General features: G+C 53.4%; 1 protein-coding gene across 1 annotated transcript; it reads left to right on the top strand.

Annotated features, from left to right (window-relative positions):
* Positions 1-379: 379 nt before the first annotated feature.
* GUITHDRAFT_133573 (hypothetical protein) lies at positions 380-26,864 on the top strand (the record flags this gene model as incomplete). Its single annotated transcript, XM_005839414.1, is given in 52 exon segments — positions 380-1,166; positions 1,281-1,420; positions 1,468-2,942; positions 2,991-3,220; positions 3,326-3,522; positions 3,576-4,462; positions 4,524-4,875; positions 4,925-6,535; positions 6,581-6,729; positions 6,785-6,942; positions 6,964-7,390; positions 7,483-7,535; positions 7,555-7,713; positions 7,763-7,958; positions 8,047-8,329; positions 8,466-8,575; positions 8,616-9,034; positions 9,078-10,471; positions 10,528-14,215; positions 14,268-14,341; positions 14,390-14,629; positions 14,658-15,407; positions 15,501-16,115; positions 16,257-16,345; positions 16,392-16,608; positions 16,659-16,722; positions 16,775-16,911; positions 16,967-17,060; positions 17,111-17,205; positions 17,278-17,393; positions 17,558-18,170; positions 18,202-18,264; positions 18,318-18,714; positions 18,773-20,508; positions 20,597-20,683; positions 20,733-20,763; positions 21,106-21,169; positions 21,318-21,900; positions 21,958-22,194; positions 22,241-22,318; positions 22,369-22,646; positions 22,708-22,991; positions 23,096-23,205; positions 23,258-23,308; positions 23,355-23,427; positions 23,457-23,691; positions 23,732-23,948; positions 24,001-25,802; positions 26,003-26,096; positions 26,223-26,288; positions 26,473-26,550; positions 26,799-26,864. The coding sequence occupies 52 exon segments, from the start codon at positions 380-382 to the stop codon at positions 26,862-26,864; spliced, it is 22,449 nt and encodes a 7,482-aa protein (XP_005839471.1).
* Positions 26,865-27,120: the final 256 nt, after the last annotated feature.

Here is a 27,120-nt window from a genome sequence, read left to right as displayed (position 1 = left end):
TATACATCTCCTAAATGATGGCCCGATGCCCGCCGCCGGGTGAACTCAGTAGAATCACATTGAGGCGGGCCTGTCAGATGTCAAATTTTGACAAACCCATTCATGGGGTTGAAGTGGGGTGGGGTGGGGTATTCTTGGTACCGTACCCCGCATCGGAACGGAATTTGCTTCAATTTGACCTGGGTGGGGTTATGCCAAGGGCTACACTAAAGATAGGGGTGCGGGATGATGCGGGCGGTTGCTCGCCATCCTTTTGAGGATTGTTGGGCTGACTGGGAGAAAGAGTGAGGGGGCGAAGATAGAAGTTCTAGAATGTTTGCAGAACATGGCAAACCAACTTCGATCATGATGTTTCAAGTCAGTTTGAGATAGCGCAGCCATGTACAGCTTCAAGAACGTTCGTGCGCTCCTGCTTTTCATGGGAATCGCCGAGGTCGTGAACGCCCAGCAACTTTTAGTAACGCCGCAGTCTGTTACGGTAGGTGAATCGTTTGCTGTTTCACTAGGCGGTTTGCCAGCAGGGCCAGAATTTGTATATGCAACTATCTCTCAAAAACTATCAAATGCTTCTAGCAGAATAGTCCAGTTGCGCAGGAATGATTCATCCTCTTATACGGCGACCGTAACGACGGTGAGGCGTTCAGAACTTCAGATTCTGCCTAGCAACACTGTGGCAGTACTGCCAGGAGAGCCCCTCGAGATCTACTTTGAAGCTAACTCTTCGTGTACTTTATCAACTCCAGTTCATGTTTATGATCTACCCAATTTCATAGTGCCACATCAGATTCTTCTAGGGTCGGTGCTGCAAGTCAAACTGCAGGATGGAAATGCCCAACAATACCAAACAGTGAACGCTACCCTGAAGATCTGTATACTGGACTCGTGCAACAACATCACGAATGTTGTTCTCTACCAGCAGCTTCCGGGAACATTTCTATCAGCAATCCAGACACATTCTGACGCGCTACATACCACGATTTCTACTCACAATGACCAATTCACTTTGAGCATGCCTTGCCAAGATCTCAAGTCTGCTGCAGCTTACAGCTTACTTCTCATGTACAGCCCCGTTTCCACGAACGTCGTCGGAACTCTCAACGCAAGCGTTCGGATCTATTGCAGGCCGTCGATCGTTCTCGACCCCCCTGCTCTGCCTCTCCTGAGCGGTGCGCGAGTTTCTGTCAGAGTCTTCGATACCAATGTCAGAAATTCTCGAAATGCTTCCATTTTTGTTTCATCCCAGAGGCGCCCGGGATACAATTTTACACTGGGGTTGGTAGATGAAATGAAGGGTGAATTTGCGGGGAACTTGTCAACAAGTCTGGGATTGAGTCGACTTGTCGAAAATAGTATACTTGGCATTGAAGTCCACGATCTGATAGCTTTCTCATACACCTCGGAAGTTTCGAGTCTTGAACAGGTATGTCTCCAGTCGAAGGAAGTTTCAAACTGACCCATACCTCATAGGTCGTTTACGTCCCTGTGCTTTCTAATGCAACCATCAAACTTTGGAAAGCCTCAAGCACAAGTCCCTTCGGACCGTTCTTCGCATCTCCAAATGCATCATTCTACAAAATGTTGGAGATAAGAGATTCGGACAGGAACCTTGACCCGTCAGCAATTGAAAACATTTCATCGTCGATACATCATGATGCCGCAACGATCAGCTTGGTACTGTTCGAGACGGGGGAGAGTACTGGAGTGTTCACGACAAAGCTCTCAAACGATATCAGTAGCTCTGCAAATCTTTCCATCTCCTACCTGGATGTTCAGGACGACGGTCAGACCAGGGATATCACAATATTTGCCAGCAAGGATATAGAAGCCCAGATAGAAATGATTCCGAATCATAATATCCTGCCATCATCTCCAATCTCAATAACAGTGGTTGACAATGATATCTACGAAGAACTCGATATTTCAAGTGATTTTTGGTCTCAAGTCGATCACTTCGGACCCACCGTCTGGATTCAGCAGGGAACAAACAGTTTCGGTCAGAAGATGGAGATCGCAACAAGCAGCTCGTACGAAAAGCTTTTGAGCATTTCTTCCCTGCCCTACTCGTGGTCCGACGCCTTCATCTCGTTCTCCTACATAGACTACTCCCCTCCGTTGCTCTGTCAGAAACTCCTGCGAATCTACACCCCCGGCTCTCTCTCTCTACCTTCATCCACCGTACTGCACAATCATTCGATTTCTGTCTCTGTCATGGACTTGGACGCGAACTTCGACCCTTTCTTCCAAGACGAGATCTCTGTACAGCTCCAATTCGAGTCTGCTCTCCTTTCTACCGTGAAGCTGTTGGAAACAGGACTAGATGCGGGAAGTTTCACCGGGGCTCTTGACCTTGAGTCGGCCTATCAAGCGGTGCTGCAGAGAAACCTGTCAACCAGCGGCACTCCGATCAGCTTCCTGGTCTCTTACCCTGATATGACAACTCAGGGCTGGAGGTACTTGAATGCAAGCCTTGAGTTCGGACACCAAGGGTCCATGACCACCTCGACTTCTAAGGTTGGTGCGGGAATCAGCTCGCTGGTGGTCTTTGTGGTAGATGCGGACTTGAACCGGGACCCGGTCATGTCGGAGTCCTACGTAGGCCTGCTGAATCTCACCTCCTCCGATGGATCGATCACGCTCAACTTGACTGAGGATGGACTCGACTCTTCCAGTTTCTCAGCTCAAGTGTCGGTGGGGCAGAGGGGCAGCGGCAGTGCGATGCTGGAGTTTCCCATTCTCACAGGGGTTCAGTCCTACCCCTTCACTCTTGAATACTTCGACCAGACGGCCGGCGCGTCGGCAGTAAGGAAAGTCATCGACACCCAACGGACGGGCATCTTGAATGTGGTACAGACGGATTCTGATGCTGGCAAGTGTGAGATAGGAAGATCCATCATGATCACTGTGTCTGACAAGGACCTGGATGTCTCGGACGGGATCGACAGGTGAGCTTTCCCGTGCTCATAGCTGTGACTGTTCTGATCGTCCTGCAGCTGCTTGGTCCTGGTGCACGTCAGTTCTCCAGCGTTCGATCAGAACGTGACTCTGACGGAGACAGCAGCTACCAGCGGAGTCTTCACAGCGTCGATCCTCACTGCAGACGCAGCAGCAGCGGTGCAAGGAAGTACATACCGCGTACTGCAAGGAGAAACGATCTCGTTCACCTACTTTGACAAGAATCCACTGACATCCATCAGCTCTTCATGCATCATGGGATACCCCGGTCAGTCGCCTTTTGCAAGCTTGCATCTAGCTCGCTCTCTGCCCTCGCGCTCTCCCTTCTTCTCCATTTGCCCCCGGTGGTTCATTTTGCTGAGATGTAGACCAGGTTGGCTCTCCGTTGCTCCCTCCACCTTGCTGTACACAGTTCCGAACATTACCTTGATCGTCCAAGACCCATCTCCTGCGGTTCTCTCGAACCTTCAGATCACGTACAAGTTGGACTCGGGGCCTGTCAACACTCCAACCCTATACGAGGCCAACAAGAGCCTGTCCCTCTACGGCGCCTCTGTCGTATTCGCGCAGGTCCAAATACTTGCCTCTAGTGTGGAGGAGAAATTTTTGACCGTTTCAAGCAGGCGAATCTCGTCCCGAAGCCTGGCTCGCGCCTTGTGGTCACTTACACAAACCCCACGGGCATCCCACGGCGGCAAATCATCAAGGAATTCGTCTTCGGCAGCGACTGCTCCTCCTCCTCTGGGGCTTGTCCGCAAATCATACCTTCCTTCCTCTTTGACCGCAACCCCTACTGTGCTGAGAGCTTGCAGTACGCTGGTACTTGCGGTCCGAGCTTCTCCTGCAGCGTTCCAGCGATCTGTGGGACCTTTCAGACAGGATCGACTGGAGTGACAAGCGCGTCCCTTCCTGCTGGATCCTCGCTGGTCATCATTGTCAACGACACCGACAGGAACTTGAACAACCTGGTCATTGACACTGTCAACGTGACGGTCCAGAGTGCAGAATCCTCGCTCTCCATCCCAATGCTAGACAAGGCTGTCAATCCTTACTGTACCAACTTCACCCTTTGCTCCTCTGTGGTCGTTAGGGCTGGGAAGGAGCGAGCGGAGGTCGTCATGTTGTCGGAGACTGCTCCCAGCTCCGCGGTCTTTACGGGAGTCCTCCTCACTCACGACAGCCCCGTTGTCGATGATCAGCAGGACGGAGTGATTCATGTCCTAGCTGGGGATGTGCTGAACGTCACATACCTGGACGCTCCAAGCAGCTCGGACGCAGCTGGGAAGTTGCGTTTCAGCACGATCAGTGTCGTGCAGTCTGGTTCAATCTCTAGGATTTTGACACCAAAGGTCGCCAAGTCGGGAACGAACCTCTCGATCCAGTTGCTGGATCTCGACCTGGTCAGCGTCCAGAGTGTCGACGTGCGCCTGTATGTGCTGGGCACGGCGGGAGTCATGAGGTACGGCAACCAGACGGTTGTGCTCATCAACGATGGCCTCAAGACAGGAAGGTATTTGTCTCCCTTCCTTCTCCTGCCCCCCCCCCTGTTTGCGTTGACGTCGTCCCCGCAGCTTCGTGGGCTCGGTCATGCTCAAAGAAGAGACGTCAAGGCAGCTAAGTAGTTTCTGCTCCAACATCAACTCGCTGATGGCCCCGGGAGACCCTTCAGCAATCTACTTCTGTCCAGCTAACAGCCAAGCTGATGCTGAGCTGGTGGTCAGCGCTGGAGATGAAGTTTTCATCGAGTACGTCGACAGATCTCCGGCAACCTCGTACAATAACCTGTTGAATTGCATGCTCCCATCGCTCACTCGCTCACTCTCCAGGGTTGCCATGGAGGTTGTGAAGATCGTGGAAAGTTTCACTGCCGTCCTCGTCGTCGATCCTGTCTACCCTTACGAGGAGCAGGACGTTGACGTCAGGGTAAGGCTGATGACGTGGACCTTACTATAGCTCACGTCCATTGCTCAAGGTTGAAGACCAGGACCTGAATCTCAACGACCAACAAGTTGATGAGGCTTCTGCCCATGTGGACAGCAGCTCGTTCTCAGATCGCATCGTTGTCAAGCTTGTTGAGACTGGACTGTCAACTGGAGTCTTCACGGCGACCGTTGGCTATGACCAGGTCCTGAGTCACAGCTTGCAGACTGCCACGGGGCATACGATCAGTGTTACCTACATGGACGTGTCGCCGTTCAATCACGTCATCGTCCGCACAGTACAGTACTTCCCTAGGGTGAAAATTGTGCTTCAGCACGTGCAGTTTGCTGGGCGAATGATGATCCAGGTGTTCGATCAACAATACTTGAGGTTGCTGCAAGACAGCAGAAATGTCACAAAACCTTTCGTCACGTTGAGTTACCTCAATCGGAGCGAACAAGTCCTGTTGACCGCAGACCATACGAGTCCTCCGTCTCTCACTGCATTCTTCGACCTCTATCAGATCGGAGGCTCTCAAACTCTCCCTGTTGGATCCAACTTGACGGTGGAGTACAACTCTTCGATGCCGCAGCCAGTTGTCTTCAGCAACTCAACCTCTGTCGCAGCTTCCGCGCAATCGGTCTTCTTCATCTCTCCCCCATCTCCTCGCCTGGGAGACAAAGTCTCTATCCGCCTCTTCGGCCTTGACGTCCTCGAGGACTCCGTCTCCGTCTCCGTCTCTTCTCCTCTGTCAAACTGCACCATCCTCCTCAGGAGAAGCCAGCAGGAGCCGCAGTACTTTGCAGGGACCCTTCTCCTGAGAGACACTGGCATGGCAACCTGCATTTATCCCCAAGGTTCCACAGTGGAGCTCCTGGTGGAGGCAGGGAGGAACTTCACTCTGAACTATCAAGATTCTGCTCCATATCAGTCAGTCTCCTTCGTCCAGACTGTGCAAAGAGAGCTCCAGCCGGTTTTCTCTGCGCGTCCCCGAGGGTTTAAGGAGAAGTTGAGGTTGGAGGGCTTCCTGGACGTTGGGGTGGAATATTTCAGCGCTCCTGCTGCCGCCTCGAACGGTTCCATCCCCGTCCAGATCTCCATCCTCCGCAAAGGCGTGCAGACTTTCACTTCCGACGTCTCTCTTGCTAGGAACTGCTCTGGTGGCTGCCTGACCTTCTCAGGCCAAGTCAAGATCATAGATGAACTACGGGACTGTGCCGCTCAGTTCACTCCGAACTCAAATGTCATCCCAGCCAGGGCTGGCGACCTCCTCCAGCTGGTCCACAACACAGGCTACGACTCGCTGTTCCAGTCCTTTCACGTCTATTCCTCCAACGTGGGGAATGTCGCGCTATCAGGGTCATCAGATTGTTTTCTTTACCAATCAGAGGAGATCTGTGCCTTTGACGTGGGGACTACGCTCACGATCTCGGTCTGGGATCCTGATCTCAACGAGCATCCCTCGCAGACAGAGCAGGCCTCTGCTGTGGTGTCGGCTGCTCCTGATGAGAGTTTGTACCAAGTGATCCTCACAGAGTCTTCACAGGACAGCTCGACTTTCACTGGGACCTTCCAGACCATCGCAGCTGAAAGCGTCACCAACATCTCTAGGGTGCCAGGTGGTGAGAATTTGGTTGTGGTTACACCAGGGAATGTCATTGCGGTATGACATGCAAAACGGAAATCTTCTAGCTGATATTCCTTGCAGGCATACTATCAAGACAACTCTCCTACCTTTTCCATCCGCAGCCAGTTCCTCTTCCGGGCAAAGATTAACGGAAAGTTTCTCCTGTACAACCACATCCTCAAGGTCGGAGCAAGGATTCATGTCGTCCTTGCTGCCAGAAATCTCGACCGGTAAGGAGTTGTACTCGTCTTCCGCGTGACCTGAGAGGAGATGACGTCATGGCAGGAAAAGTTCCGTGACAGAGAATGCAAGTGCCATGGTCACCAACCCGTCAACCCGCGACGTGGAGAACGTGACTTTGATCGAAACGGGCCCGTCCACGGGCATTTTCTCCGGCTTCCTCCAAAGTTTCGAGTCGACTGCCATGGGTGCCAGCCAGTCAGGTTTTCTCGATGTCCTTCCAGGCTCATCAGTCGAGCTGGTCTACCTCGACGAAAGTGGGACGGTGATAAAAGACTTCTTGTATGCTCGCGAGTCCGTCCCCGGCGTCCTCGTTGCTCCTCCTGTGGCAGACTGGCTCCAGCCTCTCGAAGTCTCCGTCTTTGACTCCGACAGCGACCTGTCTCCTGCTGTTGACACCGTTAAGGTGGAAGTAGCAAACATCAGCAACAGCAGCGCGGGAGGGAGATACTTCCTGGTCCTCCAAGAGACCGGCAACCAGACCGGAATTTTCACTTCAAAAATCAGCGCTCAGGGTGGGAATGAGGGGAATGCGGGTCTTCGCTCCTGCTCCAACGTGGACATGGTAGTATTGTGCAAGCAAGATTCAGACTGTCTTGGCTCAACATGCAGCGACTGGATCATCGGTAACGTCTATAACGATCCCGGACTGTAGTCTGACTTGTGCTGTCTGGTAGAGTCGAACTCGTCGTTGAACATCTCCTCGTCTTCTCTGACCTTCCTATATGACGATGTCACCCCAGCTGGAATCCAGCAAAGGGCCCAAACAACGATGCTGAGGGCGATGCCGCGGCTGGTGAGCGACAACTCCACAGCACTGCTTGGCAACAGAATCTTCCTTTCGCTAATCGTTGACATCAACTCCGTTTACTCGTCGCAAGCCCAGCTGAGAGCGAACGTGTTTGTCAATGACGACCCTTCTGCTGTCACGATCAAGCTTGTCAAGAACGCATCGAACCAAACTGTCTACACGGGTAAGTCTGCTGGGAGTCTGCTGGGAGCTGTAGGTTGAGGGTTTGACAGGTTCATTTTTCGTGCTCGAGAAGGTCGGCGGTGACGTCAGCACAGCATACGCGTACGAGTCGATCGCTGCCGTGCAAGGAGACACACTGTTGGTAACCATGATCACCGTCCCTTCGACGAGCCTGTCCGTAAAGGTTGCGGACATTGGCAAGTTTTCCATCGACCAGAGGCGGTTGAGAACGGAAGGAGTACTGAGGTAGTTTCATAACATCCCTCCTTGATCTCGGCTCCTCATTGCTCCTCCTTGCCTTGTCTCTCTGACTTTACACTTGCTCCCTGCTCAGGGTTGGAGTGCGTGACCTTGATGTTGTCGAGGGCTCTATCGCCGTCAATTTGACCATCAAGACAACAGTCGCCGAGAGATCTCTCGGCCTGAACTTGCTGAGGGACCTGACCCGCGCCGGAGAATTCTCCTGCTTCCTGTTCCTTGGCGACTCCTCCTACTCCGCCGGGACTTTGGCATTTCCCGCAAACACCTTCTTCTCTGGGGGCGTCTCAGCTGGGGACTTGCTGACTTGGACTTACTTGGATCGGTTCCCCCCTGCCGTCACTCGCAATAGTGCTAATGTCAGGCCCTCTCCTCCCGCTCCTACTCCTGCTCCTGCTCCTGCTCCTGCTCCTCCTGTCTGCTGCTCCTCCTGCCTCCTCCTTCTCATGATTCTTCTCTTCCTCCTCATCCTCCTCCTCTGACGTGTCTGTTCAGGTCATGAATGCCTTCTTGGGGCAGATCTCTTGTTCGGCTCAGATGTACGCGGGGTCGATCCTCTCAGTCCAGTTGATCGACTATGACCAGAATCTTGACGCGACTCAGAGGTCACCGCCTGCTCTGTTGCGCATGTTGTGCTTATTATAGATACAGGGACATTCTCTCTGTCAAGGTTTCCAGCCTGAATGCAAACAAGTCCACCATCTTGTACCTCCTTGAAGATGATGTGAACTCCGGCCAGTTCCACGGTGAATTGTACAGCATGGTTGAAGGTTTCACCCCAGATCCGAATCAGAACCTCTCGCAGATGCTGATGGTGAATGACACAGACACTCTGGTCCTTGTCTACGACGATCTCGCTCCGTTCATGGCAGTCCAGCAGCTTGTCAAAGTCCTGCCGTCGCAACGAGGCAACCTGCTCTTGTCCTCCAGCTTCATCGGCTACGGGCCGAACTTTACCGTGACAGTTGTCGACATGGACGCGTTTGAACAATTTGAAAATGTCGTTATCTTGATGCAGACCGCTTCAGCTACATACCAGTATCGGGCTCTCCGCAGTGTATCAGGTCAGCTGACCTGTTCCTGAACCTGTTCCTGACTGTCTAGCAGACCCTGGGCGCTTCCTGCTGGAGTTGTCAGTTGGCCGGAGGACCATTGACTCGATGAAAGTCTCGCCTTGCGAAAACCAGACGGCAGCGTCTGTGATAGTCCCGCCGCTGGAGGATCTGCAGGCTGTGACTTTCACGTACCGCGATCATGCTCCTTATGAGCTGATCTCCAGCAGCCTCCGGTCCTGTCAGACAGGGAACCTCCAGGTGTTTCCTTCAGCAGTAGGAATCGGTCAGCCCTTGTACATCCAACTCAACGATACGGACGCTCTAGATGCACAGCTCCTGCTTGTCAAAGTCAGAAACCTCAGGACCGGCGCTTTGAAGGAGTTGTTGCTCGCAAGGCAAGACAACTTCTCGTTTCATGGGACTCTCAACATCATCTCGACTGGAAACTCCTCGATAGAACCGTCCTTTGAGGCAGAGCTCGGAGACATCGTGAGAGTCACTTATGAAGATCCGTGTCCCTGTCAGTACATCTTCTCAGAAGCTACAGTCTTCATCGTTGGATCGTTGCTGTTGCAACCAAAAATACTTCAAGCTGGAAGTTCTCTGGAGATCACGGTAGCTGACGCGGATGTCAACTCGAACCCTCTTGCAATTGACACAACTCTGTGTGAGTGTACTTGCAGTGAGAACAGGGTGCTGATCGTGACGCTGCTTGAGACATCTGTCAACTCCGGAGTCTTCACCTCCACTCTGAACACTCAGGGCTTCTATGAGTGTACTTCAGTCGGAAGCTCAATCAGCTGCCAGTACGTCGATTCTGCTCCTCATCAGGAGGCTATTGAAAGCGTATACGTGGTACCATCATCGAACGCAACTCTCGATGTTTCTTCCAGGACTGTCGGGCTGGATGGGATCGTGCAGGTCTCGTTGCAAGACTTTGACTTGAAGCAAGACGTCCATGCGCCTGTCGATGTGAGCATACTCGCTGGCAGCACTGTAAGCTTCCTCCTCACCCTCCAGCTGGACTCGACGTCTCCAGGATTCTTTACTGGGCAGTTTGCCTGCTCGTCGACTTTGATGTCAGCAGGCTCGAGGCTGCTGTTCAGGTATCAAGACCTCGCTCCGAGGATCGAGCATCAGCAGGAGGTGGACGTTCTCCAGTCTGTCGTGGGGCAAATCTCGTCATTCCCCAACCCCGTGGGTCTGAACACGAGCATGTATATCGCTGTGGTAGACGCTGATCTCAACTTGGATGCCCTCGTTGTCGATCGAGCAACCGTCAAGATGACCTTACAGCAGCGCGACTATCCCGTTACACTTACAGAGACTTCGGCAAGTAGCGATGTCTTCACTGGCAATGTTTACATCGCAACCTCACAATCTGTAGCGAGCGAGTTCCCTGTGATCGACGTGACCGGAATCAACTCGTTTACACTCTCTTATACGGTGATTATGTTGTTTGTTTGCTTGACTTGCTATCACCGCTGATACCACGGTCTCAGGATCTAGCTCCATATGGTGTGAGGACGGTACAAGTTCAAGTGGTTCAGTCATCGTTAGGAACACTGTACACGTCACCGACGTACATCGAGCTTGGGAAGGAAACCCTCATCTACCTCGTGGACAAAGACAATATGGCCTTGAGCACCAAAGCCTCAATCTCAGGCCCCGCCTTCGATGCAAGTTTCGTGCAGAATGGCATTCTCGGAGAGGTTGACCTTGTCAAGAACGATGCCAGCAGCTATCAATTTGTCGGTGTAATCACCGCAATCAGCACGAGCGAGTACAACATGATGAGGCAGAACCGGTCACTCAGCATCGGTACCCTCAAGGCCTTCATCCCCGCCGACTATGGAGATGTTCTCACTCTGACTTATGCCGACCTGAAGCCTCTGCAGACAGTCCAACTCCCTGTCTCTGTAGTGACGCAAGGATTGCTGTCACTGAGCCCGTTGAAGACGGATGGCCTGCTGGGAATCACTGTCACTGACAGGGACCGCGACTCCAACATGCAAGCGGTTGACACCATTAACGTCACCCTCCGCAACGTCAGAAGCAACCAATCGAGATCTGTCTCTCTCGCGGAGACCAGCACCAGTTCTCCCACCTTCACTGGTGTAGTCTACACCAGCACCTCGGACTCAATCCTCTCCACCAGCCTCATCCCTTCGATCAAGCTAGGGGACGTGGTACAAGTGACGTACACGGATCCGACTCCCTACCGTGTCGTCGAGCAGGTTGTCAAAGTCACCCAGTCAACCCCGGGGGCACTGACGTCCAACTGCTCCCTGAGGATGAATCTCGCGGATTCCTTATGGATCACTGTTACCGATGCAGACATGAACAGCTCGCCGTTCCTGCAGGAGAACGTCACGGTGACGGTCATGAACGCGCACACGGGAGAGAAGGAGCACGTTGTGCTCCTCGAGACCTCACTGAACAGCTCGCAAGGAACTTTCACTGGGCTCCTCCTTACCAAGTACGGCGATCTTAACTCTGAAGACAACAACGGCGTGCTGGACATCAAGTCCGGGGATCTCATCAAGATGGTCTACAACGAGGACGCGCCTGCTCGGGACCTGGTGGTAGACATCAAGGTAGCAACGCTCGGAACGCTCTCACTCCTCCCGTCTATCCTCAGCACCAATGAAACCGCAACGCTGATCCTGTCGGACTTTGACCTGAACATCAACATGACAGGGATTGACTTCGGCTCAGCCGTCCTCCAGTCTTCACTTGGCTCCACCCCCGTCACCTTGACAGAGACAGGAGTCAACAGCAGCATCTTCACAGGCAGCATGCAACTGGTCGGTCTCACCCAAGACTCCACGGTGACTGCAACCTACCAGGATCAGTACCCTCCGGCGACGGTCAGGGCAGACGCGCGAGTTGCGGTGAAGGGCACGCTTTTCTTCAGCCCGACAAACATCCTTCCCAACTCGACCGTGTCCATCACCGTGGTCGACAAGGACCTCAACGTCAACGCCACTGCTCCAGACTTCGCCTACGTGAACGTCTCATCTTTCTGCTACTTGCAGTTCACGGCGCACGACGGCAGCGAAAGGTGCGATAAGGACTGGAACTCAGTCATGTTGCTGAACAACGCCTCCGACCGAGTCTCCCTCCAACTGAAGGAGATCAGCGATAACATCGGAGCCTTCACCGGCCTCCTGCTCACACAGACAGTCGACTCGCATGCTGACAACCGACTCTGGGCCCCGCAGGGCTCAAGGGTCGAGATCGACTACTTCGACGCCTTCCCGCTCCCCAGCGTCGTGCGGAAAGTTGGAACGTACGTAAACAGCTCTGGCTTCCTTTACACCAGCGACCTGCAGATCAACGAGAACGCAGCTCTGGCTCTGACGCTGGTAGACTCCGACAAGGACATCTCTCCTGGCACAGACTACGTCATCGTCAACGTCATCGGCCCATCCCAGAACTCCAGCGGCGCGCGAGTGATTGAGTGGCTGTCCACGGGAGATCAGTTCACTCTGACGGAGACCGGAGGCAACACAGGCACTTTCACCGGCTCCGTCCAAACCAGGAGCCTCGTGCCCATCGTAGCCGATAAGTCCTTTGTCGCTGCGGCAGAGCCCGGAGCGTACTTGACAGCTGTCTACGAGGATACCGCGCCCCCTAATGTCGTCAGCTCACTCAGATTTAGGGTATCCAGTGCTGCTACCCTCACTGTGGCGCCGTCCATCCTCCCCCCCAGCGCCGACCTGTCGGTGCTGGTCACGGATGCTGATCTTAACAAGGATCCTCTTGCGATCGAGGTCGCCTTCGTCACCCTTGATGGCTCCTTCTTGCCCTCCTCCTTGGTACAGATCAAGGAGACGTCGCTGAACTCAAACGTTTTCACGGCCACCATCAAGACGAGCAAGACGCAGGTCGCCGGGTCTTTCTATGCGCCCGAGGGGTCGAGGCTCACAATCAGCTATCTCGACTCGCGCCCCCTCCCATCAAGGAACTTGAGCTCCAGCGTCAATGTCAGCCACGTCGGGCTGATCAACCTCAACTGCGCCTCCTTCCTCTCCGGCTACTGCACCATCACCGTCTATGACCAAGACCTCAACGCACAGCCGCAGGTAGCAGAGACAGTCACGGGCCGGGTCTTCGCATACAAGTCCGGCAGCTCGGAGATGGAGTCGGTCACTTTGACTGAGATCTCAGTCAACCAGCAGACCTTTACAGGCACCATCCGCCTCAAGGTGTTGGACGTCCCCGATTGTAACTGTCGCAATTGCTTACCCTGCAGCGTAGCCGACTGCTGCGCGACTTCCAACGATGGGACCTTGTTCGTGGCGCAGGGTAGCCTCATCCAAGCGGTCTACTTTGACGCTTCTCCCCAGCAGGCCACCAGCGCCTCCTTCAACATCCCCACGAATGGAACCATCTCCTTCAGCTCGGACTCCTACGTGGTTGGGAACCCTTTTACCTTGATCGTCAAGGATACGGACCTAGTGCTTTCAAAGCTTACTTCAGTGTCGGTAACCCTTCAGAGTCTGCAAGGGACGACGATCAAGGATCAGGAGCAAGTCACCCTGCAGTACGATCCTGCATCGCAGCAGTTCAGGGCCGCCATCAACTCGGTGGCGTCGTTGGATGCAAGTTACTCTCGTGGGAACGGTGTGATCGAAGTCAGCAAGGGCTATTCCCTCATAGCGCAGTATCAAGACGCCTCTCCCTTCATGACCGTCACTGCCCAGCCTCCCAACGCTTTGCAGTTCCGCGGGGTCCTCAGCATCAGCCCTTCCCTACTGGTTTCTATCAACGACCCTCTCACTATCACCCTGACAGACCCCGATCTCGACACTTCACAGTCTCCGGACTTCGTGTCAACCTGGACGTCAACATCCTCCACGGCTGTCCGGCTGTCTTCCTGTCGTCTCCTCCACAACTACACCAGCTCCATCTGCATCGAATCTGACACCCACACGTACCTGACCCTGAAGGAGAACGCAAACACCGGAGGAGTCTTCACGGGGACGATGGAGATGTGGCACTGGCCACAAGTGTTCACACAGACTGGCACGTTGTTCGACGTGCCGGAACATGGGCAGATCATCGTGACGTACATCGATCAGACGATGGTGAGGACAGTACAGCAGAGAGTCAGCATCTCTCAAGCAGCAAGTCTTGTCGTCAATAAGGAGCTGGTGACTATCGGAGGAACGGTCGCTATCACAGGTAAACTTGCTCGTCTGATCAGTCAAGATGTTGTGGGTCAAACGTCTTGCAGTTGTCGACGCGGACATTCTCGTTCAAGATCCAGCGGCGACTCGTATAAGAGTAAACGTCTCGTCTGCGCACCAGGTGATGACACTGCCACATCCTTTCGAGCTTCTGAGACCTCCTTTGCAGAGCCTTCAAGTCTACCTGAACCAGACCAGCGCAAGTTCAGGTCACTTCGCAGGGTCTATAAGGGCGATTGCTCCATCGCTCTATCCATACGACAAAGTCAGCCCGTTCTGCCCCCATGTCACTCAGTTCCTTGGAAGTCTGCAAGTGGGCGACATTGTGTCAGCATCATACAAGACATCATTCGGGCCCAACGCCGTCAGAGACAGTTTGACCTTGACGGAACAGACGGGCTACTTCAAGGTAACGGTATCCCTCTTTCTGTTGTCAGGCTATGACGCGTTTCCCCTGCCAGGACCTCGCTCCTCAAGTCTCTAGGGTTCAGAATGCCATAACGATCACAGTTGTTGATGCGGATCTGAATGACAACCCATTCACCGTTCAGAGCAATCTTGGGGGCCGACTGTATGCCTACCGTGACATGTACCTTTGTTCTCCCTCTCAGTTTCCGCACTGCAACCAATCGATCATGGCGGATGGCAGCTCATATTACTTCTGCTCTTCTGCAGATTCAACAACATGTACAGGAGGAGCGGTACAAGAGCTGCGCCTAACTGAGACCAACTACAACTCTTCTCAGTTCACGTCGGTCTTAGATACCACCAGCTTCTCTACCCCCTCCCTCTATCGCTTCTCCTACAAGGGACCGGTCAATCATGCTGGGGGAGGCCTGGCAGAGGCCTACGTCAGAATGATCGACCAGCCCAATGTGAGTGCGTTCGGGGCCGATAGAGATGTACAGTTCTTTTCTGCGGGAGAGAACGTCTCGATAACAGTCTTTGATGCGTCCGCCAACACAGACAGCTGCATCTCCGACGTCGTCCTTGTCAATATCAGGGTGCTGAATCAAGTTGACGTCGAGAATGTCAGCCTTCTGGAAACCAGCCACGACTCTTCGCTCTTCACCGGTACCATCTCCACAAGGATCGCAGGGCTGGCTGACGTGGTCAAGTACAACAACATCGTTACCCTGACCTCTTACTCCGATGTCCTTGTAGCCAGCTATCCCAGCGCTGCCAAGGTAACTTCCCTTCCTCCTCCAAATTTCCCTTCCTCGTCCTCCAACACCCGTCGCTCCTCCTCTCCATATCCCTTGACAGCTCGCTTGGTGCAGGAGACTCAGTCCACCGCAAGCGATGCCGGAAGTCTGGATCCTACCTACCCGATATTGCTCGCTGGATCCACCCTGTCGATCTCCCTGATGGACAAGGATGTCACGGCCAACACGCTCGCAGTCTCCTTGAGCACGAGCAAGGACTCGGAGCAGGAGTCGGCAACACTGCAGAAGTGCACTAGTTGCACAACAGCTGGGACATTCGTGGGATACATCAACACCGTGCTGGATGCGAGCAGAGGGAGGAGCTACGACGGCGTCTTGAACGTGCTGGAAGGAGATATTCTCACAGTGGAGTATCAAGACCAGCGGCCAAGAAAGACGAGGATGAAGAAGATTCGCGTTGCAACCAGAGGAAAGCTGAGCCTGGCACCAGCCCTTCCTGCTCTGAATGACTACCTCTCCATCACCCTTCAAGATTCTGACCTTGATCGCAACCCCAACCTTGCAGACACTGTGCTGATCTTCGTGGACAAGGTGCCTGTTTCAGACGCTATCACAGTGACCTTGAAGGAGATCGGGTTGTCGGCTGGAATCTTCACAGGGTCTCTCCTTCTCTCTGACACAAACACGCCAAATGCGCTGTCTGGTTGCCAGGCAGGAGATACAGTGACTGTGAGTTTTGATCTCCTCGTCTTCCTCGAGTCAGAGTGTTGTGTGATCCTTCTGTTCTCTTGGCTTCTTGACACTGAACGTTGAGCTCTTCTCGACACCTCATGACCTCAACGTTGAGCTCCTAACTCCTTTACCCGTCAGGTCACCTACAAAGATGACATCCCATCCGACACGATCGTGCAAACGGTCACCCTCTACACGAGGGCCAGACTGGTCCTGTCATCGAGCGCGTAAGGTTTCCTTGTGCTCTGCGTTGTCGCTCATGCTGCCCAACAGGATAGTCAGGGGCCAGACGGCCGTCATCACAGTCCTGGACGCGGACATGAACCACAACGCCGACCAGGTTGATGTGATTTCAAACACGTCAGAGATCCTCTGGGTGTCCACGGACTATCCCTTGCCGGGAGACAAGGAGTACCTGTATGCTACCGAGACAGGGGTCAACACAGGAGTGTTCACCGGCCTTGTGATCACGGGAACTGGCTCCTTAGCGGTCGAATCCTGTCTTTGGCAAGATAGAGCACTGATTGGTGGACATCTCAGATTCCTTTCAACGGTATCATCGAGCCATTTGTTCCTAGCTACAAGGCTACGGTACAGTATTACGGTAACAGTCAACACTGTGGTTCTTCTCGTAACTGTGCTGCCTTTTCCTGTAGACTTTGCACCCAGAGCAAACATGAGCGTCTTCCTAACTTCATGCACCATCGGCAACTTGTCATCGGCGTATCAGTCGGTCGCAGCAGGGACATCCTTCACCATCACTGTCGTCGACGCGGACAGGAACGCAGACCCGGTGAGGATTGACAACGAGGAGTTTCACGTTCCTGTTTGACAAGCCACGTCTCCAGCTCCAGAAGGACATGGTACAAGTGCTAGTGACGTCCAGTAGATACGGGGAGGGAGTGGAGCACTTGAACTTGGTTGAAGTCGGCGTGTCTACAGGTATTTCGTCTTGGCCCTGCCTCCAACCAAGCTGAGCAAATCAACTGCAGGAAATTTCACCGGAGTCCTGAACACGTTTCGGTCCTCGACGCTGGGGCTTGCTGACGACGGCGTTGTCAACGTGCTTGAGGGAGATACGCTGAATGTGAAAAGTTGTCTCCTTCTCCTGATGTGTTGCTGAATCGACTGCTTCTTTCTTCTTTTTCCACCATGGCAGATCTTCTACAACGACAATTGCCCGTCGCTTCCGAATCTAAAGTTGTGCCAAGAAAATCTGATTGACATCAACCAGCAGACCCAATGCACTCTCAACGAGTCCATATGCGTGGGAAGGTGCCCTACTCTTCTCTCCTCCTCCTTTCCTTCTTCCTTCTCCTCCTTGCGCATCTCCCCTCCTTGCGCTCCTCCTCTTCATCCTTCTCATCTCCTCCTCCTCTCCCTCCTCCTCCTCTCCCTCCTCCTTTTCTTCCTGGTGTTGGCGATGAATGTGATAGCAGGTGTTACACCCCGCACAATCTTTCCGTCAGTGTCAAAACAGCTGGCGCTTTACTTGTCCAGGGAAAAATCGACCCCATCGTGATCTTCGAGACCTCTTTCGGAATCACCCTGATTGATGCGGACTACAGCGGCTCCAGCACCTTCCCAGCTGTGCAAGTCTCGTCGCCGTACTTTGCGGACACCAAGATAACGCTTTCGACTGTGACCCAGCAAATCGAGTTCTCGCAGACCTTCACCTTGGCCGACTACATCGTCAACTTGGTGGATCAGAGCAAGGTGTCCATCGCAGTCAAGTACACAGATCCATCGATGGGTACCATAACAAGGCTGGCCAGAAAGGCCACGACAGGAGTGATCTCTTTGGTTGACTCTGTCTCCACGGTCAAGATTGGTAACCCTCTCTACCTCATGGTTGCAGATTGGGATGCGAACCTGGACGCCGACAGAGCTGAGACAGTTACCGTCCTCGTCTCCTCTAATGTCGAGACTAGCTCACCAGAGTCAGTGACGCTGCTGGAGAATGATTTGGACAGTGGAGTCTTCACAGGTGTTCTTAACACGACCCAAGGGACTCAGGCCAAGCAGGATCAGGTAGACTTTTGGTCCGTGAAGGTGAAGGCAAAGTATTGAGAGATTCGTGCAGGTACTTCAGGTTAGATTTCCGTTGTCTTGTGCCGAGGCAGCTACGTTGGATGTCAAGTATCAGGTGCAACTTTGTGTTTGACAGCAGCAAGGGTGGAATTGATCTGGGAGTTGCAGGACATGAGGACGGTTGACGGGACGCAGGGAACTATCACCAAGAGTATCCCTTACACGTTCGACAGCAAGATCTCTATCTCAACCTTTTTGGCGAGAGAGAACGACACCTTGACCATCACGCTCTTAGACATGAAAGAGACGAGCCAGCCGAAGTTGAATGTTTCAGTCAAAGTCATGCACAACTCGAGCGCGAGTTTGTTCTCAGAGGCTGTTCTGGAACTGACGTCAACCTCTTCTTGCTCGACGACATACACAGGCTCGATCTCACTTTGCGCTGACTGCTCCAGCTCAGCTGGGAGTCTGAACGTGGGGCATTCGCACGTGAGGAAGGTCGTCGCTTCCTACACGAGCTCTCTCAACGCGGTGAATTTGTGTTCAGAGATTTGCGATGCTCTAGGTAGGCATCGACGATCTTGGTTGCTGTCTGTCTGTTGCTGACATGACTGGCTGAGCAGGTGCTTGCAGTTTGCGCTGCACTGCAAGTGACACGGTGGAGAGTCTAGCGACGTACATTGCGGAGAGAGGAACTCTCAGAACTGACCCGTTCATCGGGAGGGTGAACAACTTCAACATAATCCTCCAGGATGTCGACGCTGATAAAGTTCCGTCAGTGAGGACTCTCTCGCTGCTGCTCAGCTACTATCACTACGGCTTCTATCAGCCGTTCTGCAACTCTACAGTCCAACTCTTGGAAGTGGATAGCGTGTCGGGAACCTTCAACGCTCTTGTTGACGTTCAAAAGATTCTCACTGATCCTACCTGCAAGCTCCTGCCCCGGGATCGGATAGAAGTCTCCTACGACGATGTGATCCCGTCGGGTCGTGTCAGCTACTTCGTGTACCTCTACTGCAACGCCATCGTCACCCAACCAAGTAGCCTCAACCTCAACTCCTTCCTGGACATCTCAGTGCAAGATTGTGATGTGGACACAACAGTCAACGTGGACACCATCGATGTGGTTGTCAGGTCGTACGATCAGCAGCAGACTGTGATGGACTCCAAGGTGTTGACCCTACGGGAAACTGCATCTTCATCTTCTCTTCAAGGAATCTTCACGGGCTCGATACAGTTGTCAGATGCTCCCAATGCCTCGTCAGCAAGTCACTTGCTTTTCGCTTCCAACCAGACCGAGGTGATCACCAGCACGTACGTCGACCTCCTCACCAGCTCTCCTCCTTCCAACGTCTCTCGAGTCACCCGGACCTTCATCTGTGCGGGGATACAGCTCAATGCCAGCAACGAGGTGGAGGGGAGGACGATAGTCAACGAAAAGTTCTCTCCCTCGGGGCTGTTGAACATCCAGATCATAGACAAGACAGCAAAGGCAAGTCAGGTCTTCACCCCTCGGGTGGTCGAGTTGACACTTGAAGGCGCCATGGGGACTGATCGCGAGCTGGTGAACGTGAAAGTGAGTAATGCAGCTGAAGGAACGTTCACTGGAAGTATCGTCCTCGGCTCCGGGGTACCCTTCGCTCACTACGACCATGTCCTAGGACCTGCCCAGTCATCTGATCGCCTCTTGTTGACATCTCAAGATGAATGTCATAACGTTGTCAACCTGTCGCTCCATGGCATCCAGATCGGTCAGATCGTCGCTCCCAGTTTCGCTCCTGTCCAGCCGGGAGCCCAGCTGACCCTGGAAGTTGTTGACGCTGATCTCAACAGCAACGTGTCCTCCTCTCAAGTCTGGCCGAACCTCCTTCGAGTCACCACCTTGCTCTCGGGGGATACTGTGGTACTAGACCTTGTTGAGAACGGCACGAACTCGAACGTCTTCCTCTCTTCTCTTGTTGTATCGGATACATCTTGCAACCGCTCGGACTGCCTGGTGTACTCCTGCACTGGTACCAGCCGTTGCCAACTCAAGGTGGAATACACCGACAGCGCCTACGGCCCTGTTGACAAGCTTGTTCCCATCGCAACCTTCGCTGAGCTGAACTGGTCGACTGGTGCTGGCCAAGATCAAGACGTCATTCTAGCTGGAGAACAAGTCACAATCGTGCTGCTCGACTTCGATGCAACAACGACTACTGCCGTCCTGACCCTCCGCTGCCGCTCGTATGCAGAAAGACTCCAGCTGAATCCCACGGGCCAGCAGGGAAATTTCACCATCGTGGTCGACTCAGGCGGGCTTTTCAGAAGGATCGTGGAGAGTAACGGAGAGTCGATGGACTTTCTGGACCCATTCAACGTCAGTATCGAATACCACGACATGTACCCCTCGTCCCTGGTCCTTTCCTTGCTCGACTTGCGAGCTTCCAGTCATGTTTCCGTGACAGGTCACGAGGAGTGTAAAGCTGCAGCAACTTGGTATCCTCCGATTCGAGAAGAAGCCGTTGGTATGGAATGACGTCATCAGCAAGAAGGTGGGGTTCTGCTGTGTTTCCATTGCGTTGAGACTCAAACCAATCTCAGGAAATCTCCGTTACCTTCTATGGGGGTACAGGTTTGAAGCTCAGTCAAGTCTTGGTATATTCACTAGCAACGAATTCATCTCTTCTTTTGTTTTCATCCTCCTCCTTCTCCTCCTCCTCTTCATCATCATCATCATCATCATCTCCATCTCCATCTCCATCTCCATCTCCATCTCCACCTCCATCTCCACCTCCATCTCCATCTCCATCATAGTCGTGTTGTAATTTGCATACTCCTCCATAGGTTACGGCAGAAGCTCTGTCAAACGTTGGTTCAGATTTGCACTACGTGGAGAGTCGGTTGCAAGTTTACTTGAATCAGACAGGCAAAAGCGAATGTGAATGATGAGAAGCTGACATGAAATGTCGTTCAGACGAGGCCAACAGCGTCTTCTATGGTGCGATCAACTGCTCTAACCAGACTCTAGATTCCTTCCTGTTCGTCCAGTTGAATTCCAGGCAAGTCACTCTTTCATGTTCTTTTTCTTTGTCTCTAGTTCTGTTTGTCTCGTCGTCTCCCTCAGCCTGCTTGTTTGTTGCTTTTTCTCTCTTCTCTTCTCTCTTCCTTTTCTGAGTCACCTCGCAGGATAATTCTCACGGTAGAGGACGTCCGTCTCTCCTCCTCCTCTCTTCCTAGGAACGAAACTAGATTCGCATCCGATGCCTGCCCGCAGTCCTCAGACTGCCCGCACGTGCTCCCCGAGCATGTCGGAGCCGGGGCAACAGTCACAGTCACAGTGGTAGACTCTGACGCAGACACGGACTTTGAGCATGCAGACACAGTCAGCGTCGTTGTGCAGAGCAGCAGAACACTTGAAGGGGCGGAGGAGATTGTCCTGAGAGAAATGGTCCAAGTCTCTACCAACCTGACAGGCTCCAATGGGCAGGGGGTTTTCACTGGAGTGATCGCAACAAGACAGAACACCGGATACAGCGCGAACAATGACGGGGTGATGTTTGTGAACGAGGGGGAAACATTGTCGTTCTCCTACCGTGAGCTCTCGAACTTCAGAGGAGAATCGTTGTTGCACGTGAGCCAGAAGACTGTAGGAGCTGGGGGGAGCATTGGGTCGATCTCGTTTCAGCCAAGAATTATCATGCAGGATGGTTGGTTTTGCCTCAACGTCTACGACAATGATCTCATTGTAAACAATCAACAGACTGTACAGGTACACTTCTACATGTTTGCTTGTTTGTTTGTTTGTTGTGAAAGAGAATGACGACAGGTCTCTTTGTCTTGGTCAACCCTTAATGTCCAACAAGCGCACCAAGTTGATTTGGTGATGTTCAACGCCTCGGCAACAGACAGATATCATCGTGCTTGTTTCTATCTCAAGAATGATCTCAACCAGACTGGAATCACTTTCACTGGCAACGCAACGTATTCCGTATGGAACTTGAAAGTGGGAGATATCGTATCGGCAACCTATCTTGATAGTCTCCCTGTACTATCTCACGAAATCGTAAGGATCCAGCTCAAACATTTCAAGCACCCTAACACCTCAACAGATCAGCGTTGTCAGTGCCCGTGGAGTTCTTGCCGCCTTTCCCAGGGTCGGAGGACTTGACCGGAGGATCAACATCACAGTAAGTTGTCTGTCCTCCGCATGCCTCCCTTCTTACTCGCTCGCCCTCAGCTAACGGACGAGGATCTCAACACGAACCCACTGCTGGTGGAGAACGCAGCTGTCATGGTGACGTCAAGCTGGGTCGGTGAAGGTCAAGAGTCTGTTGTGCTGACGGAGACTGGTCCGTCCTCGAGCACCTTCACCGGCTTCATCCGCATCATCCTCAGCGGCACTCACTCTCCCGAGCTCTGCGGGGACCCTGAGTGCCAGGAGCCGCTCGCGAACCTACAAGTCGTCCATGTCCGTGAAGGAGACATGCTCACTATGACATACACTGACATGAGCCGGTGACATGCTGCGGCAATGAAGATGCTTGCTTCTCCTCCTGACGCTGCTGCCTCGTTGCAGGTTGCAAGTCCTCCAAGATGCCTCAAACGATGTGCATGTCAACGTGACGATCGGAGTGACCGGGCAGGCTGCCATGTCGTCGATCAGGAGCAACGGAGATGTTGGGAATGTGTTGAAGGCCCAGGACAAGCTATTCATCAGCGTCGTAGACCCGGACAATGCCTTCTTGCATGTCGAGAACTTCACTGTTGTTGTCTCAACAAACAAAGACGGGGAGCTTGAACACGTGAACTTGTACCCGACGAGCCCCAATAGCGCCGTGTACACAGGAGTTCTCGACACATGTCAGTCTCTCCCTTAGCCCTTCCTCCTCTCAGTTACCGTAACGAGTCTCTCTGCTCTCCCACAGTGCTCGCACTCGACCTCTCTCCCTGACTTGGCTCTGCAGGCATGGGGGATGGGATCTGCAGTCTGTCGTCCTGTGGAAAGTGTGACCCCAACGTACAGGGAGTTACGGACAACGGGATCATGACGGTGAGGCCGGGAGACCAACTTACGGTGAGACTAGAAGACTTCTTGTGTGCTGCTATGATGACGTCATCAATTTAAGGTCACCTACTCCGACGCGATGCCTGTCGGGGATCGAACGGGGAGCATAAAGGTTGTTCTGCTGCCGGTCGATGACAACTGATGTCTGGTGATGACAGGTTGCAAAAGCTGGAATCATGTCGATCAGGCCGACATCTGAAATCTTCCCCGGAAACAACATCTCCTTCTTGGGTGAGTGCAAGCATGTGATACATCACCAGATGCTGAATTGTCTCTGCTTGCTCCAGTCGTCGATGATGACGCAAACACGAATCCGAACGTGGTGGAGACAGTAGACGTCTTGATCACCTCGATCGATGTTGAGGTCAAGACGCTGAAACTCACGGAGAACAGCGCAGACAGCAATCATTTCACTGGGATCCTTCAAACATGCGTCAGCTGCAGATCTCAGCTCAACTCAGTCCTTGTCGCCTACGGAGGAAAGCTGAATCTCCAGTATGTAGACAAGAACATGCCCTTCGCCACTTCAACGCAGCCGACGCAGGCTAGTCACTTCATGCATCCCTTTTGCCCCTGACGCTTCACAGACGTTGGAGGTTTCAGCACTCGCTCAGATCTCTACGTCAGAGCGATCGATCTTCCCCAACGCATCCCTGGAGATCTTCATGTACAACCCTGAGACGAGGCTGACCATGAACGCTCTGGTGTTGGAGGTCACCAAGTATCCTTCCAGTGATGCTGAGACGGAGGAGGTGAAATTTTGAAAACTCATCGCTGCCCTTGCGCTGACGACTTTGGCTCTAGGTGACTTTGTACCAGCAAGTGGTGTATGCTACAGTCCTGCAGATCCTGAGAGTGAACACTGTCATTCTTTCACCTGCTAACTTGACGGGAGGGAGCGGGTCGTACATCAACGGGCTGATGCAGGTCAACACCCAGTCGTTCAGGATCACCTCGTACAACTTCGACACCAAGGAGTTGGTAGTTGAGACCAACAACGCGGGGTTTGCGAATGGTATGATGGTGAAGATCAGCAACTTTGGCGTGTATGAGGGGAGGTTGCAGACGAAACTCCATACAGGAGATGTCTCTGTCAGTGGAGACAATATCCTAGAGGTTGAACCAGGGCAAAACATCATCATCAGTTACTACGACAACAGCCCATTCAAGACCGTACAGGCCACTGTGAAAGTTGCCAGCGTCTTTTTCCTCAGGGCCAACTTGATCGAGCAAGACAACCTGCCTGTCCTGGAAGTTGTTGCGCAGAACTTCTTTGTTAATTCGCCGCTGCAGGCCAACGAAGATTTCTACGTCACAATCACGTCTTCCAATGGCAAACAGATCGAAGATGTCAAGATGTTTCCGGCCTTGACTGTTCCAGGACAGTTCTCGTCCTACACGCAGCTCGACCCTTCGTCTGTGGTGTTGAGCAACGATGGATTGATCCAGTACAGGAGGGGAGAGCTTTTCAACATCTCGTACATCTCCATGGATGCCTCGCAGTCTGTCTCGATATCCAAGTTCATCTTCTATCCTGCTCGCCTTGAGGTTCCGGCCATGTTCGCCCTCAACGGCTCGATCTCTATTACAGTCATCGACGCTGATCTTGACGTGAACGACATGCAGGTTGACGTCTGGCCCAACTTGACTAGCGCAAGAGTCGGAGGCGTCGAGCTGGTCCTGTCACTCAGGGAGACCGACACCTCTAGCGGCATCTTCACGACGACTTTGACAACGGCGGAGAATGGCACCGTCGTGCTCGAGCAACAGAACCAGCTCTCAGCTATCGGCATGCCGCTGCTGTCAACTGTCGTCATATCCTACAAGGAAGACAACCCACCACGACTGCTCTCCTCCAACTCCACCGCACACAACTTGGGACTGCTTTCAATCTCCATCACCACCAACCCGCAGACCAACGCAACCTGCCTGCTGGTGCTGCTGCTCGACAGAGACGCCGAGGGAGAGGCCGTCAGCGTCACTTTGACAAGTGCAAACTTCCAGCAGCTGCTGCAGCTGACGAAGTCGGAGCAGCCAGGCAGATTCTCTTCCCTCCTCCCGATCTCCGACCTCAGGAGTGGGACTTTGGGTCAGCTGGTCATCACAGACGGCGGGCTCCTTCACATCGAGTACTCCGACTCCCTCCCCTCCCAGCTCGTCGTGTGCTCCTTCCCAGCTCCCAGCCCGCAGTTCATCAGTCCCTCTCCTCCTGACGCCTCCCTCTTCAAGACCGCTGAGCTGTGCCATGTCGACGTCCCGCTCGTCGCGTCGGAGGGCAGCAACTTCACCATCGTCTTCGTCCCCTCTGCCTTCTGGCTCATTCCCGAGACGAGCTCCAGCAACTGGATGGATGTCACTGTCCTCTCCTCCCTCCCTCCGCAAGGCAAGCTAGTGCCAGGAGGAAACATCCAGCCCATGAGCTACGGGGCGAGGAAGCTGTGCGAAGGGGACCAGTGTCCTCCTTCCAGGGGCTGCTCCACCTCCTCCCAGATCTCCGTCGTCTCCTCTACCTTCACGTGGACACCCACGCGCTCCCACCGCGGCTTCGAGCTGGTTCAATGCTTCGCAATGATGGAGGTGCATGGCGCAACTATCAGCTCCCAGAGGTGAGACTCCTCGCTCTCCCTTGCACGCTCCCGTCCCATGGTGGGACGATGCAGACCACGAGGACGAGGACTATGGTAGTGGCAGTGGTGATGACCACGATGACGAGGAGGAGGAGGAGGAGGAGGAGGAGGAGGAGGAGGAGGAGGAGGAGGGAGGGTACCATTGCCAACTGGCTTCTGGCTGACATGTTTCTTGAAAGATGTTTCCGATTCCTCGTGCAGCTTTGCTTCACTTGCACTGTGACGGACGACTCGCTGAACAGCATCGCGACTGCATTGTCAATAGAGTGGCAGGTAAGACGAAAAAGGAAGGAGAAGGAGGGGAGGGAAGGAGGAAGGAGAACTGGAGGAGAAGGAGGCAGTGGAAGGCGGAGGAGGGGAAGGGACGGAGGTGGCGATAAAGACTGAGACGACCTGCAGCTACTCTGGAGCATCAACCCGACGTTGCGAAACTTTGACGTCGTTCCTACTGGACAAGCACTGAAGGTGAGGACAAGAGGGAGGCGGAGGAGGAGCGAGAAGAGTAGGAGGAAGAGGACGTGGTAATTGTGGTGTTTGCGGTGGTGTTTGTGGTGGTGTTTGTGGTGGTGGCAGGGGAGGAAGCGGCGGAGGGAGGGGGGGGGAGGAGGAGTGAAGGGAGGAGCCTTCTTGCTTGTCTAACCTTGAGCAGATCGGAATTCTCTACACAGCAAGCGGCGAGGATACGGTCGAGTCTCTCAGCCATAAGTTCAGTATGAACATGTCGCAAGTGATCAGCGCAAACCCTCAACTTGCCGCCACCTCTATCTCTCCTGGTATCCCTTCCTCCTGCTCCGCTCTCTTCTCCCATACACTCTCTCGTCCCCTTGCTCCTCTCACCTTCCACCTTTCATCTCTTCCCTGCTCTTCCCTGTCGAGCTACCTCATATCTTGAACCCCTGCTCCCTCTCCAACTTCCTCTTCCTCCTTCTCATCGCTGTTCATCTTGCTCAGCACCTCCTCACTATATTCGTGCAGGAGACATCATCTGCATTTTCCCAAGTCTGTCAGCGTACGATGCTTGTCCTCCTCAACCTAAGGTGAAACTCTTGCTCGTCCTCCTCTGCGCCTCAATCAAATTTCAGTCGAGCACGTGGGAGCCACTGGACCAGCAGGTGAGGGAGGAGGAGACTAAGCACAGAGACGACTGGGAGGGAGGGAGGGAGGGAGGGAGGGAGGGAGGGAGGGGGAAGAAGAGGAAAGAGGAAGGAGGGGGCAGGGAGGGAGGGATGAAGAGGAAAGGATGTGAAGAGGGCAGGAGACGTCTGTTGTGATGTTATTTTGCAGTACATCCCTCCGG

The sequence above is a fragment of the Guillardia theta genome, assembly GCF_000315625.1.
Source record: "Guillardia theta CCMP2712 unplaced genomic scaffold GUITHscaffold_8, whole genome shotgun sequence".
Taxonomy (NCBI): Eukaryota; class Cryptophyceae; order Pyrenomonadales; family Geminigeraceae; genus Guillardia; species Guillardia theta.
This window is presented reverse-complemented; position numbering and strand designations above follow the sequence as displayed.